The sequence below is a fragment of the Schistocerca serialis genome, chromosome 5 (assembly GCF_023864345.2).
Source record: "Schistocerca serialis cubense isolate TAMUIC-IGC-003099 chromosome 5, iqSchSeri2.2, whole genome shotgun sequence".
Lineage (NCBI taxonomy): Eukaryota > Metazoa > Arthropoda > Insecta > Orthoptera > Acrididae > Schistocerca > Schistocerca serialis.
Window position 1 is genome coordinate 729,022,570 of NC_064642.1, and position 16,196 is coordinate 729,038,765.

Consider the following 16,196-nt stretch of genomic DNA (forward strand, 5'->3'; position numbering starts at 1 on the left):
TTACTCCTTGTTCAATATACAATTTGGATAACAATGGGGATGGGATACAACCCTGTGTCACTCTCATCCCAATCAGTGCTTCCCTTTATGCTCCTTGGCTTGTATAATTGCCATCTGATTTCTGTACAAGTAGTAAATACCTCTTCATTTGTTGTATTTTTACCCATGCTATCATCAGAATTGAAAAGACAGTATTTGTGTCAACATTGTTAAAAGCTTTCTCTAAGTCTACAAATGCTATAAACACAAATATTTGTCTTTCCTTGACTTAGAGTCAGTATTGCCTCACCTGTTCCTACATTTCTCCAGAATCCAAACTGATATTCACCAAGGTCAGCTTCTACCAATTTTTCTATTCTTCTGTCAATAATTTTTGCTGCTATTTTCCAGCCATGTCTTATTAAATAGCTTTGTCAAACATTAGGACTGCTTTGCAAGGCAAGCATGTTTCATTTAGGTATCACTTGGTCTCTGGAACAAAGTCTTCAGAAAACCACTTTTTAAAAATATTTTTGTCCATCCAAACAGATTTTTGGTTGACGTATGGAACAGGTAGTGCAGAAGCAGTGATGTTTTTCCTTTTAAACTATCGGTTTAGCAGACTTCTCTCTTGCCAGCAGCATCAGTTTATGGTCTCCACTTGCATAGAATGCAGCAAGAACTGTTAACCTCTCTCTCTGTTTTTCGTAGCCTGGGGCAGTCTTTCATACTTTTGAGGCTAGAGTTTTAGATGGATGTGTTTTATAATTTAGCCCTGTTTCATCACCATTATACAGTTGATCTGGAGTAAGATTATCTTCTTGTATAAATATTCTTCATTTCTCACAAAATTGTGTAACAGCTTAAGAATCCACAGAAAGGTTTTCACCACAAATTTCAAGATGCGTTTTGCTGCATTGCTTCTTCCATCTGTCCAACCATCCTGAACTTGCAGTAAAAGTTTCCTCACTTTTCTCTAACTCATTTTTAAAAATATAGCTTTTTCTTACAGAATAGATCCTGAAATAGGAATTCCTTTTTGTGCTTATTGAACAAACCAAAAGAAACAATGTTGCACTTATTTATTCATACACAGATTTCTTTATAGACTTCCACTGAAATGATGAAACTTCTCAATTTTGTCTCTGATTCTATGCCTGTCTCCAACTGCCACTTCAATGATTCCATACTCAGCAGCAAGTATTTTTTAATGTTCCTCTTTTGTGTAGTCTTTTCAGAGCCTCCAGTCTCCATTCAATAGCATAAATTTTCTCTTACCCCTAAAGCTCATTGTTATCGACAGATTAAAACGTTAAGAAACACACAGTTATACATGTACTGTACACAGTATGTCTGGCTAACTAAAGTACAGATGTTGTAGCAGTTCCACCCACTTTATTTACCTCCTTTGTTGTCCTTGGTGTTGACATACTGCGTTGCTACACTGGCTGAAAAATGGGTAGTGGATTCTGACATTGACTACTTTAAATAGTGTAGCCAACAGGTGCACAGTTGTGCTTCACAGTACTTTAATTTCACTGTTCACAACCCCCTGTTATTAATGCACAGTTAATGGCCAGTCCACTATTGTTTAACTTTCATTAAGCCTCATTAATAGTTTGCAGGAAATCCTCCACATTCTGATACAATAGTTTCCTGTTGAACACCTATGAGCGGTAAAACCTAACAATAAAGTTCCCAGTTCTTGAAAAATAATAAGGTACATATGGAGTGGACACTGTCATTGTTTTTACACAAGGCCTAATTGTTTAACACTTATTCCACCGTTAAGTTGACACATTGCTCTTGCTCTAATTAACACAGGTTTCTTCTCTGAACCTCAGCCATGGACTGACTGACTCATGGCCAAATGTTGGGTTCTAATATATCTTCACAATAATAGGTTCTGAAATTACACATTGTTTGATGTTTAATTTATAGAAATTACATTTGAAACTTAACTCATTAAATTAATCGAATACACTGAAAAATCCGTCTTGAGTTTCTTCTACTAAAAGATTTAGACCAAATTATTTGTTTAAATGATGAAATTAACATATATAGTTATGTAAACAATACTTTTGACATAACAACAGAATTAATGAAGGGCTGGTTTTTCTACCGTGTTTTCGAATAGAGCCAATAGATCCTTTAAGAATGCTATTGTTTTGTCTCCCAAACATTCACAATTAGTACAGAATCTATATTAGCTTACATGTCAACAATAAAATTTAAGTTATGAAATAATTACTGATTTCACTCTATGAAGAAAGATACTAAATAGGAATAGAAATAAAATAGAAAATCAATTACATACATAAAACTAAGCACAAAATTAGATCTGGTGTTATATTCTTTTAAAACTGAGGACTAGCCTTTCTCTTTTATGAAAATGCAGATTATATTCACATATGATAATGGTAAATACTCAAAGTAATAAAACGAATTTAAGGAGGCAGATGGCGAAATGAGAAGGGAATTAAAATCATTCCAGCTTGCTTTGTCACAATGTTACTACACAATCAACTCGGTATGTATAAAAATATTAAGTTGTAAATTGTGTTCTGTATAGTTATTTAGGCATACTTTATTTTAAGGAACACTGTTGCTGAGTAGACACAACAATAGGGGCCACAGTAAGGATGGTATGCAATGTACAACTGATTGTCATGTGGTCCCAATTAGTGAAGGCTCGACAAAGAAAGAGCAAGCACACTCCTTGAAACTTAATGGTACAAGTAGATCTGTAGTAAAAATGCATTAGCAATCTGAGGCCAAGGTTATTTCAGTCCATTATGAATTAAAACCCTAAGTGGGGCAGTTTTACCTGTACATGGAAAATTGGAAGAAAGTTCAAAATGTATCACATTCGAAAGTGCATAAAACATACATGTGGACAACGTATGAAAACTGGTTCTTACTCTAGTTTTATGTACAATTATAATTTTCATAGTACCAGCTCAAATTACACAGAACCTAGAAATACTGATACTCGATTTACCAGGGCTCTACTGTACATGGAATCTGAAGCAATACATTGTTTACCAGCATTTAAGTTACCAGTTGTGTATGGTATACATAGTGTGTTCAGCGACAGTGCTCAAAAATGAATGAATGGTGTAGCACTAGCTTCTTACATGATGAAATAATGTGAATATAGTGTATGTAATGTTTGCAGTGATCAGTGTTGAGAAATGAATGAATGTTCTTTTCAGGAATGTATAAGGAAAACGGTATTGCACGCCTGGAATTGTGCTATATTTGCGAGATCAGCCATGTGGTCAGGAGGATGTGAGTTCTAATCTCTATTGGAATATCCTGATTTGGTTTTATGTGGTTTCCCTAAATTATTGCGACAATGTATATCTTTCAACAAGAGACTGCAGTTCTGCGGGAAATTAAAGGGGAAAGGTATTTGAGAATGGAGTGAGACAGGATTGTAATCTATCCCTGATATTATTCAATCTGTGTATTGATCAAAGTGTGAAGGAAACGAGGAGAAATTTGGAAAAAGGAATTACAGTTGAGACAAAAGAAATAAAGTCTGATGACATTGTTATCCTGTCAGACATGGTGAAGGGCTTGAAAGAGTGGATGAACAGAGTAAACAGTGCCTAGAAAAGAGCTTGTAAAATGAGTATCAAGGAAAGTAAAATGAGGACAATAGAAGTAGTCAATTTAGGTCAGGTGATGCTTTGGGTATGATACACTAACAGTTGTACATGAATTTCACAATTTGGGCAACAAAATAACTGATAATGGTAGAAGTAGGGAGGATATAAAATGCATATTGGCAGTAGGCATGAAAAGCATTTTTGAGTAAGGGAAATCAGCTAGAATAGAATACAAATTTTTATGTTAAGAAGTATTATTGGAAGATATTTATCTCAAGTGCAGTGTTGTATAGAAGCAGTTTAGGCAATAAGAGAATAGAAGCTTTCAAAATGTGGTGCTGCAGTAGAGTGCTATAGATTAAATTAGCAAACTAGGTTAACTAATGAAGAAGCACTGAGGTGACTTGTGGGAAAATTGTGGGACAACATGACTAAAATAAGGGATCAGTTAATAGGACATATACTGAGGCATCAAGGAATAATTGCTTTGGTAATGTGGGAAGCGTGTGTTTGGGTGGAGGGGGGGCGGGAGAGTAAAAATTTCTATGAAATATGAAATTGATGTGTGTTGCAGTAATAATACAAAGATGCCTGCATGTGATACAGTAGTGAAGAGAGCTGCTTCACAACAATCTTCAGACTGAAAACCACAATAACAACAACAGAGAAAAGCCACAAACCTTTATCACTGTGCATCAATGACATGTACTCAAGAACTGTATGATATTTGAGACAACTATCAAGAATGTCATTACTGACCTGTGGGAATTAGTCATATCACAGTGTGCACAGAATATAGGGTTAAACCTCAGTCGATTAAAACTTCATGTGGTCGCAACTACTCATTCTAGGCTCATTGGCCAGAAATTTCAGTATTGTCTCTTGTCTTTAGTTTTAAATATGGTAACCACAAAGTTCATTTATCAGTGAAAAATTTAAGAGTAACATTTGATAAGGAGACATGCAGCAAAACTGGAGATACTATCGGAAATTTGCATTTCTAAAACAAGATGCTGAATTTGCAGGTAAGGTGTTATATGAATGTCTTGGCCGATATTAAGAAAATCGTAAATCAAGTCTGTGTCTACCAAATTCACTCTTTATTATTAATCAGAATTAACTTCAGGGAGTAAATGCTTTGGGATGTTAGTATAACATTTTCAGTGTTAGAATGGACAGTTTTTAGATCTTAGCTGAACTCCTTAAAAAGAAAATGCTGTAGGACAGATTGAATAAACGTATGCTGTCTGTCCTGTTTGTGGGCCAGTACAGAATCAAAGATTTCTTGGTGCAAAGCAGGCAGTACTGAGGTTTTTAGGTAGTACCAAATTCACACACTCTGAACAAATGTTTCAAAAGTAATTAAACTTTATTGTAGATAATTTAATCCAGTGTTCTTTCCATTTGGCAATCACTGTCTATTACCTATTTACTACTTGAGACCAGGGTTATTCGCACAGGATCAGGTGGTAATTACACACCAATCTGTTTTGACCCTTGACATAACTGTGATGTGTGTAATCTACCCCTCCTTCCTACTTGCAGCTATTGTCCACATTAGTCTGTTATGAAGGTTTGAGAGGAGCAAAGATTATAATAAACTTCCTATTTTACTTATCGTTTCACATACAGTTGGCTCCTGTTCTTTTTGCCTAGGGTTCTAACACTTGAAGCTGAAATTCTCACATTTTACGTCCCCGTAGTTGAACTGATCTAAATAAATTTGAAGATTGTTGTTGCAGAATTCTTATTGTCATGTTAATATATTTTGTTGCATTTTAGTATCTCATCCAGTCTTTTGATTTCTCACATTAACAAAGACAAAATTACATTCTTCATACAAAATACAAAAATATGTAGGATCACACCAGAGGCTTGCTTACTACTGTCCCACTCAGCAGAAATAACAGTATTCTAAAGGGTTTTAAATTTTTCATGACAAATGAATTTCTATTAGTTTTGATTATTATTTTTATAAATGAATCCAGAAAGAAACATAGTAAACATTACTAGATTGTATAATTAACAAAAGAAATTTCAAGCATACGAAATAATTTGTAATTTCAAATGTTTTAAAAAAGGGGCATACTATTTTAACTCTTCATTCAGAAGCAGTATTTATTGATTATAACATCCAAAATAAAGTAATCGCTTTCACAAATTTTAGTTTGAAATGAAACATACTGTGTATAAAATTATATGAATCTTTTCTGAAAAGCAGGTGAGATAATACTGATCTGTGCAAAATTTGAAAAATAATTCTGGAATCAATAACTACTGTTGAGGAAAACAAGTTCTAGAGCTGAATGTCCCATTACATGTGTTGTGTAATGACATGGTGAGACTTCATATTTTTGAGCCTGTTTGGTTTGCAGATGATGTGTTGTAGTATTTGGTGATGCTCTCTTGTGCTGGATATTTGTTAGTGAGCTGTTTCATACGAATTGTATATTTCTGGTTCATATTGAAAGATTCCATGCTGGTTTACTGGTGAGGTACTTTAAGTTAGTATATTGTGGATGATGGATTTATTTTTATATTTGAAAATATTTGTGTCAAGATTTCCTTATGGTCCGAGATTTAATATTATTTTTCTTTTCTCTTCAGTTGTGAATAAGATACAGATATTTATGAGTAGGTCATAGATTGTTGCAATGGGCAATGATATGGTGGCTGTGGTAAAGTTCCTACAGTTAGTTGGACTAGTGGTGGATGATTTTCTTTTTTTTTTACATTTTTGTGTGTATGCAGGGGAATTGGGGGATGTTGAGCACTTTTGTGTGAAATTCTATCTGCGACATGATTTTGTTGTTTATAGTTGTTTGTGTATATTGAAACTGGGGAGGTTTATCGAAATTGGTAATGAATTTTGGGGTTTTCCTTCTTTATGTTTGGTAATTGTGTTGGATTGTGATTGGTAGGTGTTCTGGGTATTGATCTACGATTGCTGGTAAAATACGTTTCTGATATTAGTCACGTGAGCTCAGTGATGTTTGTTGTACTGTGGACATCACTTTAGAGAGAGTAAGTGAAAGTGTGGATAATGGATTTTAGAGTTTGATTGTGTTGGTTTTAGTACTGTGAGCTTCATTTTTTGGTGACATATGGGTCAAATGAAATTTGTCATCTGATTTTGGAGTTGTGTGAATGTTCATAATATCTAGTGCTTCGCTTGAGGTATATGGACAATATGATATTTGCAACATCATGTTTTAGAGTTGTACATTGGTTCTGGTATCAAGGGCTTTGAGGAACTAGGTAGGTCAGCAGAAAATTGTGGTGTTGGTTTACTGGTATTGTATTCTTCTTTTGAGATGTATAGGTCATGCAACATTTACAACACCAATAGTTTTCAGTTTTGCAATTTTTTTGTGTTAAATTCTGAGAATTTTGTGAGCTTGATTTTTAGATGGATATTTGCTCTTTAGTGATTTCATTATTCTTACTGTCATATACTTAGTTTGTCCCCACCCAAAACCCCCTTCTTCATTTGGTTATCTTGTTCGTTTCATTCTGTTGCTGGGGTTAAACACTCCATATGTTATTTATGTTTGTTCGTAGGTGCAATGAGAGACGTCATGGTCACCATATTGTATGTGGTTGAAACAGAAGTGTACGTCACAGTGATGAAATTACTGGTCAAAACATGTCGGTGGAGTCACAAATTTCAGTTATGCTAATCTACCTTTTATAATAGTTTGTTCTTCTGGGATAGTTTGTGTGATTTGATTAGTTCACTGATCTATTTTTATCAAGATTACATTGGTTTTACACTGTGTCGTCCGCCCCTGGTAGCTGTGTGGTCAGCCCGAAAGAATGTCAATCCAAAGGGCCCGGGTTCGATTCCCAGCTGGGTTGGAGATTTCCTCCGCTCAGGGACTGGGTGTTGTGTTGTCCTAATCATCAACATTTCATCCCCATCGGCACACAAGTCACCGAAGTGGCATCAAATCGAAAGACAGGCAGCAGGCCAACGGTCTACCAGACGGGAGCCCCTCGTCACACGATATATATATATATATATATATATATATATATATATATATATATATATATATATATATATATATATATATAATAGAGGGAAACATTCCACTTGGGAAAAATATATTTAAAAACAAAGATGATGTGACTTACCACATGAAAGCGCTGGCAGGTCAATAGATACACAAACAAACACATACATACACACAAAATTCAAGCTTTCAAACCAATGGTGCTTCGTCAGGAATGAGGGAAGGAGAGGGAAAGATGAAAGGATGTTGGTTTTAAGGGAGAGGGTAAGGAGTCATTCCAGTCCCGGGAGCGGAGGAGCGGAAAGACTTACCTTAGGGGGAAAAAAGGACGGGTATACACTCGCACACATACACATATCCCTCCGCACATACACAGACACAAGCAGACATTCGTAAAGGCAAAGAGTTTGGGCTTTTTTTTTCTCATCAGTCTTATATTTTTATATTATACATATATATATAATTTTCAAATATTTAAAACGCTAATAAAATACATTTAATACACTGTATTAAAATTCTTTTCACTTTACAACAAGTGAAACTGCATAGGATGACCATATGTTTTATACAGTGCAACTGTAATAACAGTTACTTATTCATCAAGGAAATTTTCTACCAGCTTGTTGAAATCTTCTGCATATCGCAAGTGTACATTATGTTTCCCATTCTTGAAAACATATTTCCTGCTCACGTTGCATGTGTACCATTGTATCCACCCATGCAGCCCACAAGTCTGCAAATCCTTTTACCGCACACAGATCTTCCATGGGTTTCCGATAGTGTTCTGACATTGCACTAACATCATGGATACCTTTGTAAATTTCAGCATCTTCAGCACTGATGAAAGCATTTGCACCCCAAACAATTAATTTGTTGACATTTTGGGGATATTTGCCGGCCATTATTAGTGCTGTGATACCTCCATCACTCCATCCCAGAAGTGAGTATTTGTTGATATTCAGTACTTCCATGAGCTTGGCTGCACAAGTTGCATCCCTGAAGAAGAAATCTGGTGGGAAGTCATGTGGAGGAGGTTGGCTGTGCCCATAGCCTGGAGGATTCCATGCTATAATAGTGTACTTTGACTGGCCTGAGCCACCTTCTACTTGTGGCTTAAAATCAGTCCAAATGGAACCTAGGGCCCCCAGTAGAAGCAATAAATGATTCTGTCCCGTACCGACCTTCAAATAGTTAATAACTTGTTCTCCAACAATAACATTTTGTTCCTTCGTAACCGTGCTATAGCAGTTAAAGATAAATTTATTACTGTTACCATACTTTTGTGTCAGTCCTGTGTGGCAACCGCAAAGTGCTTTTGTCAATATGTGTCTAAAAAACATGTTGTCCGTTGTTTTATTTACTATTTGCCAAGTAACAGGTGATTTTTCACAACCTCTGGAGACTCAGACAATTACTACGACCTCCTGTTAAAAGCTGTTCATATCAGGCTGTGATAATCAAAGACCTACGAGAGTTCAATCTGTTTGTTTGCCTTTACAAATGTCTGCTTGTGTCTGTGTGTGTGTGGATGGATATGTGTGCGTGTGCGAGTGTATACCTGTCCTTTTTTCCCCCTAAGGTAAGTCTTTCTGCTCCTCCGCTCCCGGGATTGAAATGACTCCTTACCCTCTCCCTTAAAACCCACATCCTTTCATCATTCCCTCTCCTTCCCTCTTTCCTGATGAAGCAACCATTGGTTGTGAAAGCTTGAATTTTGTGTGTATGTATGTGTTTGTTTGTGTATCTATCGACCTGCCAGCGCTTTCGTTTGGTAAGTTACATCACCTTTGTTTTTAGATATATTTTTCCCACGTGGAATGTTTCCCTCTATTATTTGAAAAATGTCTGCTTGTGTCTGTATATGTGCGGATGGATATATATGTGTGTGTGTGTGTGTGTGTGTGTGTGTGTGTGTGTGTGTGTGTGTGTGTGCGAGTGTATACCTGACGTTTTTTCCCCCTAAAGTAAGTCTTTCCACTCCCAGGATTGGAATGAGTCCTTACCCTCTCCCTTAGAACACACATCCTTTCATCTGTCCCTCTCCTTCCCTCTCTCCTGATGAAGCTTGAATTTTGTGTGTGTGTTTGTGTTTATTAGTGTGTCTATCAACATACCAACACTTTCGTTTGGTAAGTTACATCATCTTTGTTTTTATACAGACACACACACACACACACACACACACACACGCACGCACTCACACACACACTGTGCCTCTTCATTGTATTTATGCCTAGCCGTTAATAGATTACCAGCTAGCTCACTGGCTGAAAAGTAATAATAATGAACATACTGGTCTCTGTCATTGGTCATGTTACTGTTAAGGAACACTTACATCTATTTCTTAATAGCACAAGCAATCATTTTAGTCTTTTGTGCTACAAGGTTTTTGTTAAATATCTATCTTCAGAGCCGGAGTTGCCAGGAAAAGCAATTTCAGGTCAAATTTAAAACTGAGTAAAAGTTTCTGGAAGCCATCACCTTTGGTTCTCTTCTTCAGTTTTTATTTCCGATGACCTGTTTTAAATTGACAAGTAATTTATCAGCAGATTGCATTTCTGGAGCATTGTGAAGGTCATGTAGCTACAGCAAGATGTGGGAATGAAACATATGTGCACTGATTGTGGTGAGAAGTACAGTTCACGTCTGGGCACAGCTGCACAGCTCCAACAATGCTGTGAACGTGTAATAAGTATGTACCATCTGATGATAGTGATTCAAAACTGGTCATGGTAAATAAAGATTGAAAAATTGTACAAAATGTGGTTGATTGCTGTAAATTCTGCAAACTTTTATTAATCACAGTCAATTTCCCACATCTATAATGGAAAGACCTTAACGGCTGAAATTTTTTTGGTACCTGTCAAATTATATTAGTGGGAAAATAGTAGAAAACTTTTGTGGTTATTATTGAATATTTTTGTGAGCATTTGGCACAGTTAGTGATAAGCAGTTATTATATTTTTTTTAAACCTTTTTTAAATTTTCAGTAAAGTAAATTTTTGGCTTGTGAAAAGTCATGGTGAAGTGGTGGAGCAGGGTTGTTGGTTGTATACAACATTGCACACACTTAAAATGAGCACTAACTGCATATGGGATGCAAAAGGAGCAAAACATACATCCAGATTATTTTTATTGTTGTCATTGTCAGTGGCAGTTGGATGTACATCAATGGGGGGTGGTGGTTAGGGCAACATTTGGTTCTCCCCTTCCTGTACATCCTATAGTGCCTGAGAAAGTTGTGTGGTGCCTGGAATATCCGTCATTATACTGGACACATAGATGCCAAGGAAGAATTGGAGTTGGCTGACACCTAGCCACTGCCACAATCACAGAGTTATATTAGCCAAGGCTTAGTGTGGCTGTGAAAAATCAGTTCAGGATGATCTGTGATCTGCATTATCAATACAAGACATAAATATAACTTTTGTGTAAAATTAGCAACCTTACCTCTGATTTACAAGGAAGTTATGTACTATGCTGTGAAGATATTTGAGAAGCTCCCATCTAACATGCAGCAAGTAATTGGTTATCCATTCAAAAGAAAATTTAAAACATACCTCATTAGCAACTCCTTCCACTGATTAGATTCTGCTTAAGCTGGATGGCAAGTAGCTTGTTGTAAACTGTCTTGTGTAGTGACATATTTAGGTTACTGTTTTCTATGGTAAATGCCTGATTAATCAAATAAATATTTAGTTCCTGATAAGATGGCCTGCAGCTACCTAATATAACTGAAGTAGCAGCAGGTTTCTTTATAATTTACTAGACCATATTTAACTGGCATAAACAGGACTAGTATTAAGTAGTATTGTGACAGTTTACTATTAATGTAGCATATGACTTAACCTATGTTTGGTTATCTTTTATTAATGTTTATCTTTACTTGTTCTATAGCCCTGTAAGTTCACCTTCTTGGAACAATATACAGAATACGATGAGTGAGTGGCAGAAGTCACTATTATTTGAAATTGTAAGGGTTTATTTATGTCAATTCTCATTAGTAAATGTATATATTGTGGAAGTGCAGTTACAATGCTTAATGCCTTGAAGATGCACCGAAAAAATGACTGTTGGTAAACTATCTCCAACTCACCACTTACAATGTGAATGGAATATATGATCAGATTAGCTGATCATATGCTCACCATTTGACAACTTAATGTTTGCTCGAATTCAGGGGTTTCTACTCCTGGGTACTTCATTGGAGATTTTATTTGCAACTCATTGGTGACAGAGTGGTGTACGCTACATACAAAATTCATGTTACTAATCTGTATGTATTTAATTGATTTCTGATTTGACATATAGTGATGTTGCTCTACTTATGTTTGTTCTTTCCATTACTGCCATTTTCAGTAAAAAAAATATTCACTAATGCATTCAATGTACCTTTGATTAATTTTCAGAAATACATTGCATATCCAGTACCATACCAGAATGACTACTGGTTTGCACAACAAAACTTTCTCTGCCATCACTCTAACTTTCTGGGATGGCTACTAAGGATAGGTCATGGCCTTTACCCAAGATCATTTTGTTATATTTTACCATCTGTGCCAAATTAATGTGTCTGGTAATATATTAATGTTATGGCAAACCAAACTGAACATATCTAGAAGAAAATGTTGTAAATATGCATTCATTTTCCTTGGCAGCCAGAGACTGTGTTCACATGTATGTGAGTTCCTTGCAACTCACAAGCACATGACGACAGCCTCTGGCTGTCAAGGCAAGACTTTGTGTGTGTGTGTGTGTGTGTGTGTGTGTGTGTGTGTGTGTGTGTGTGTGTGTGTGTGTATGTGTGTGTGTGTGTGTGTAAGGCCTGTTTCGCTGAAAGCTTTGTTTGACAATTTTGTTGTATGTATCTGTGTCTCAACATCTCCACTGTGTGGTGAGTAGCAACTATCGTTTTCATAGAGCTGTCATTATTCCAGGCTGTATTTTCCGTTGTTTGAAGATTGGTGTTAAACATGCTATTGACCAAAGTAGTAAAGACAGACTATCAGGCTAGTAGTGAGAGACAAGACATACAATGGATATCTTGCCAAGAGTATAGTTCAGCTCTTACTATGTGGTGCCCATCAAGATAGACAGTCTTGCTTAAGGCTTTTCAAATCAGATCTGTGGCTGAGCAGCCACCAACTGTATGTTGCCTCAAGCTGAATAACAGATTAGTAAAGACATAAACTGAGAGAAAACTTTTTCAGTGTATAAACTTGAAACTGATATTAAATTGTCAGATTCATTGAGCAAAAGTTGGCTTACAGTTCACCAAGTGCTCTCATAGTACAAGTTTTCTTCCTAACTGAAGCTCATGACTATTTCTATTCATCAGTGTGTTTGAGAATTATTCCCAAACAAAAAATTCAAAATGCGAAAATTTATAGCCCCAGCATTTGAGTCTGACTGCCAGAATGGTTCTATTGCTGCCAGTGTACATTTAGTATAAGGAGCATGAAGGTAAGATTACAGGATAATGGCTTGTACAGAGGCACACAAACAGTCATTTTTTCCATGCTCTATTTGTGAGTGGAAGAGGGAAGGAAATGTCTAGTGTGGTATGGGGTACCCTCCACCACACACCATATGGTGGCTTCAGCAGTATCTATGGTGATGTAGATGTAGAAGACTTCCTTTAGTAGTTGAGACAACTTGGGAAATCAGCTCCCAGGAACACATTGCATACCCAGCAGTTGTACTGCCATATGTTGCAGAGGAGGCTGTGGTGTAGGTGGCTGTTCTGTAAAATCTTGATTGATGACATCAAATGAACTGGGATGAAGATGTGATACATCACCCAAGATTGCTGTATGGGGAGGGGCTGGGGGGATAGTGAGGTGCTGCTCACATGTGTTGCATGACACAGGAGGCATGGATGAAAAAACTACCTGCAAACATGGATGGAGCAATTGTGGTTATTGAAGGATGAGTTGGTAGGTCTGAATGCCTATCAGTACCTTACAGCATGAGTCTGGAATAATTGTCCTGCTTCTGCTGTGGGTAGGATGTGGACATACATGGTAGATGCATTGAGATGAAAGATTGTGGTATGAATTCCTGCATCAACTGGTGTAGGCCGTGATCTGGGGTGGCATACGTTGGCAGCCAACATATGCTGCTATTTGGAATGGAGCTGTCATATGTGAATCCTACCATTGTGGTGCAGATGATGTTAAGTTTGTTGCATGAAGACTGGCATGGCTTGTAGTTCCACAATCAAGTGTAGCCGGCCTTTCAATGTCTAGATTGCCTTTGCTTCAAAATCAAAGTCTGATAAGTAGGTACGAAAAGCAGGATCCAAGGCTCTAGACATTAGGTGATCCATTGCCTGTTGGTCAATAATGAGTAAGGAGCAGGGTGTTTTCCCTGATAGACTGAAATATGCCATTGTAAAACCATTGCATAAAAAGGGGGATACGTCGGATGTCAACAACTACTGCCCAATCTCTCTTCTGACAGCTCTATCAAATTTATTTGAGAAAGTAATATATTCAATAGTAGCCTCCCATATTTCTAAAAATAAAGTACTACCAAAATGTCAGTTTAGTTTTCAGAAAGGCTTTTCAACAGAAAACGCTATATACGCTTTCACTGATGAAATATTATATGCTTTGAATAACTGGACGTCACCCATTGGTATTTTTTGTGATCTCTCAAAGGCCTTTGATTGTGTAAATCATGGAATTCTTTTAGATAAGCTAAATCATTATGGTTTGAGGGGGGCATTGCACAAATGGTTTAATTCATACTTAACTGGAAGAATGCAGAAAGTTGAAATAAGTGGTTCATGTAATGTTAAAACAACAGCTGATTCCTCAAACTGGGGGGCTATCAAGTAAGGGGTCCCACAGGGTTCGGTCTTACGTCCTTTACTGTTCCTGATATACATTAATGACTTACCATTCCACATTGATGAAGATGCAAAGTTAGCTCTTTTTTCTGATGATACAAGTATAGTAATAACATCCAAATACCAAGAACTAAGTGATGTAATTGTAAATGATGTTTTTCACAAAAGTATTAAATGGTTCTCAGCAAATGGACTCTCTTTAAATTTTGATAAAACACAGTATATACAGTTCCGTACAGTAAATAGCACAACTCCAGTAATAAATATAGACTTCGAACAGAAGTCTGTAGCTAAGGTAGAATTTTCGAAATTTTTTTAGGTGTGTCCATTGATGAGAGGTTAAACTGTAAGTAACGCATTGATGGTCTGATGAAACGTCTGAGTTCAGCTATGTATGCTATTAGGGTTATTGCAAATTTGGTAATAAGAATCTCAGTAAATTAGCTTACTATGCCTACTTTCATTCCTTGCTTTTGTATGGCATCATATTCTGGGGTAATCCATCGTTGAGTAGGAAAGTATTCATTGCTCAAAAACGTGTAATCAGAATAATTGCTGGACCCCACCAACAGTCATCCTGTAGACATCTATTTAAGGATCTAGGAATTCTCACAGTAACCTCACAGTATATATATTCACTTATGAAATTTGTTGTTAATAATCCAACCCAGGTCAAAAGTAATAGCAGTGTGCATAGCTATAACACCAGGAGAAAGGATGATCTTCACTATGCAGGGTTAAATCTGACTTTGGCACAGAAAGGGGTAAATTATGCTGCCACAAAAGTCTTTGGTCACCTACCAAACAGCATCAAAAGCGTGACAGATAGCCAACCAACATTTAAAAATAAATTAAAAGAATTTCTAGATGACAACTCCTTCTACCCATTGGCTGAATTTTGAGATATAAATTTAGGGAGGGAAAAGAAAAAACGTAAACATTAGTGTCATGCAATATTTTGTGTACTGTAATATCTTGTACAGACATCTTTTATTAACCTGACACGTTCCACATCATTACGAAGTGTCGTATTCATGATCTATGGAACAAGTGTTAATCTGATCTAATCTAATCTACTCTAATGGTAGTACAAAAGATGAAATTAATAATTCATGAAAAAATAAACAGATTCAATAGTGATGTGAGCTGGCACTACTGTGGATACAAAATTCATTTTATTGTTGAAGAAACACAATATGTAAACAGAAGCATATGTGAAAGTTAACACACAACCTTAGAGACTAGAGTCAAGATCATAGTATGCCATAGGAGTAGTTTCTTTGGTTATTGGTGGTTGCCAAGACCTCACGTATTGAAGTTACTGTTGTAATAGATGTGAGTTTCACTTAGGTTCTGTGTGCTTGATCAGCACACACTTCTCAGTGTGGTGGTTGACAGAGTAATAATTTATTCATCAGAATGTACATTTTTTAATGTAACATAATAGTACAGCTGTAGTAAACTAAATTTGTTTACTGCAACAAGAATGTATGGAGTTGTAGTAATGTCCAGTTTTATATGTCTTTTGTCAGTTATGTCCTTGCCCCCACCACCACCAAAAGAAACTGATAAAAAATTGGTTTCACAAATTTCTGCGTGTTGGAGGTGGGATAGGGAGGAGGGGCTGTATGCTGGGCTAAAGATTTCCCTAAATTTGGTAGGTTTTCATACTCCAGCTAGCTTATCTGCAGTGCTTAAGCGATCAACAGTAACTTCATAAACACTGATTTAAAT

General features: G+C 36.5%; 1 protein-coding gene across 1 annotated transcript; it reads right to left on the minus strand.

Moving 5' to 3' along the window:
- Nucleotides 1-8,262: 8,262 nt before the first annotated feature.
- LOC126482195 (valacyclovir hydrolase-like) lies at nt 8,263-9,064 on the minus strand. Its single transcript, XM_050106174.1, has one exon. The coding sequence runs from the start codon at nt 8,947-8,949 to the stop codon at nt 8,263-8,265; it is 687 nt and encodes a 228-aa protein (XP_049962131.1). The 5' UTR covers nt 8,950-9,064.
- Between the last annotated feature and the right edge of the window lie 7,132 nt (nt 9,065-16,196).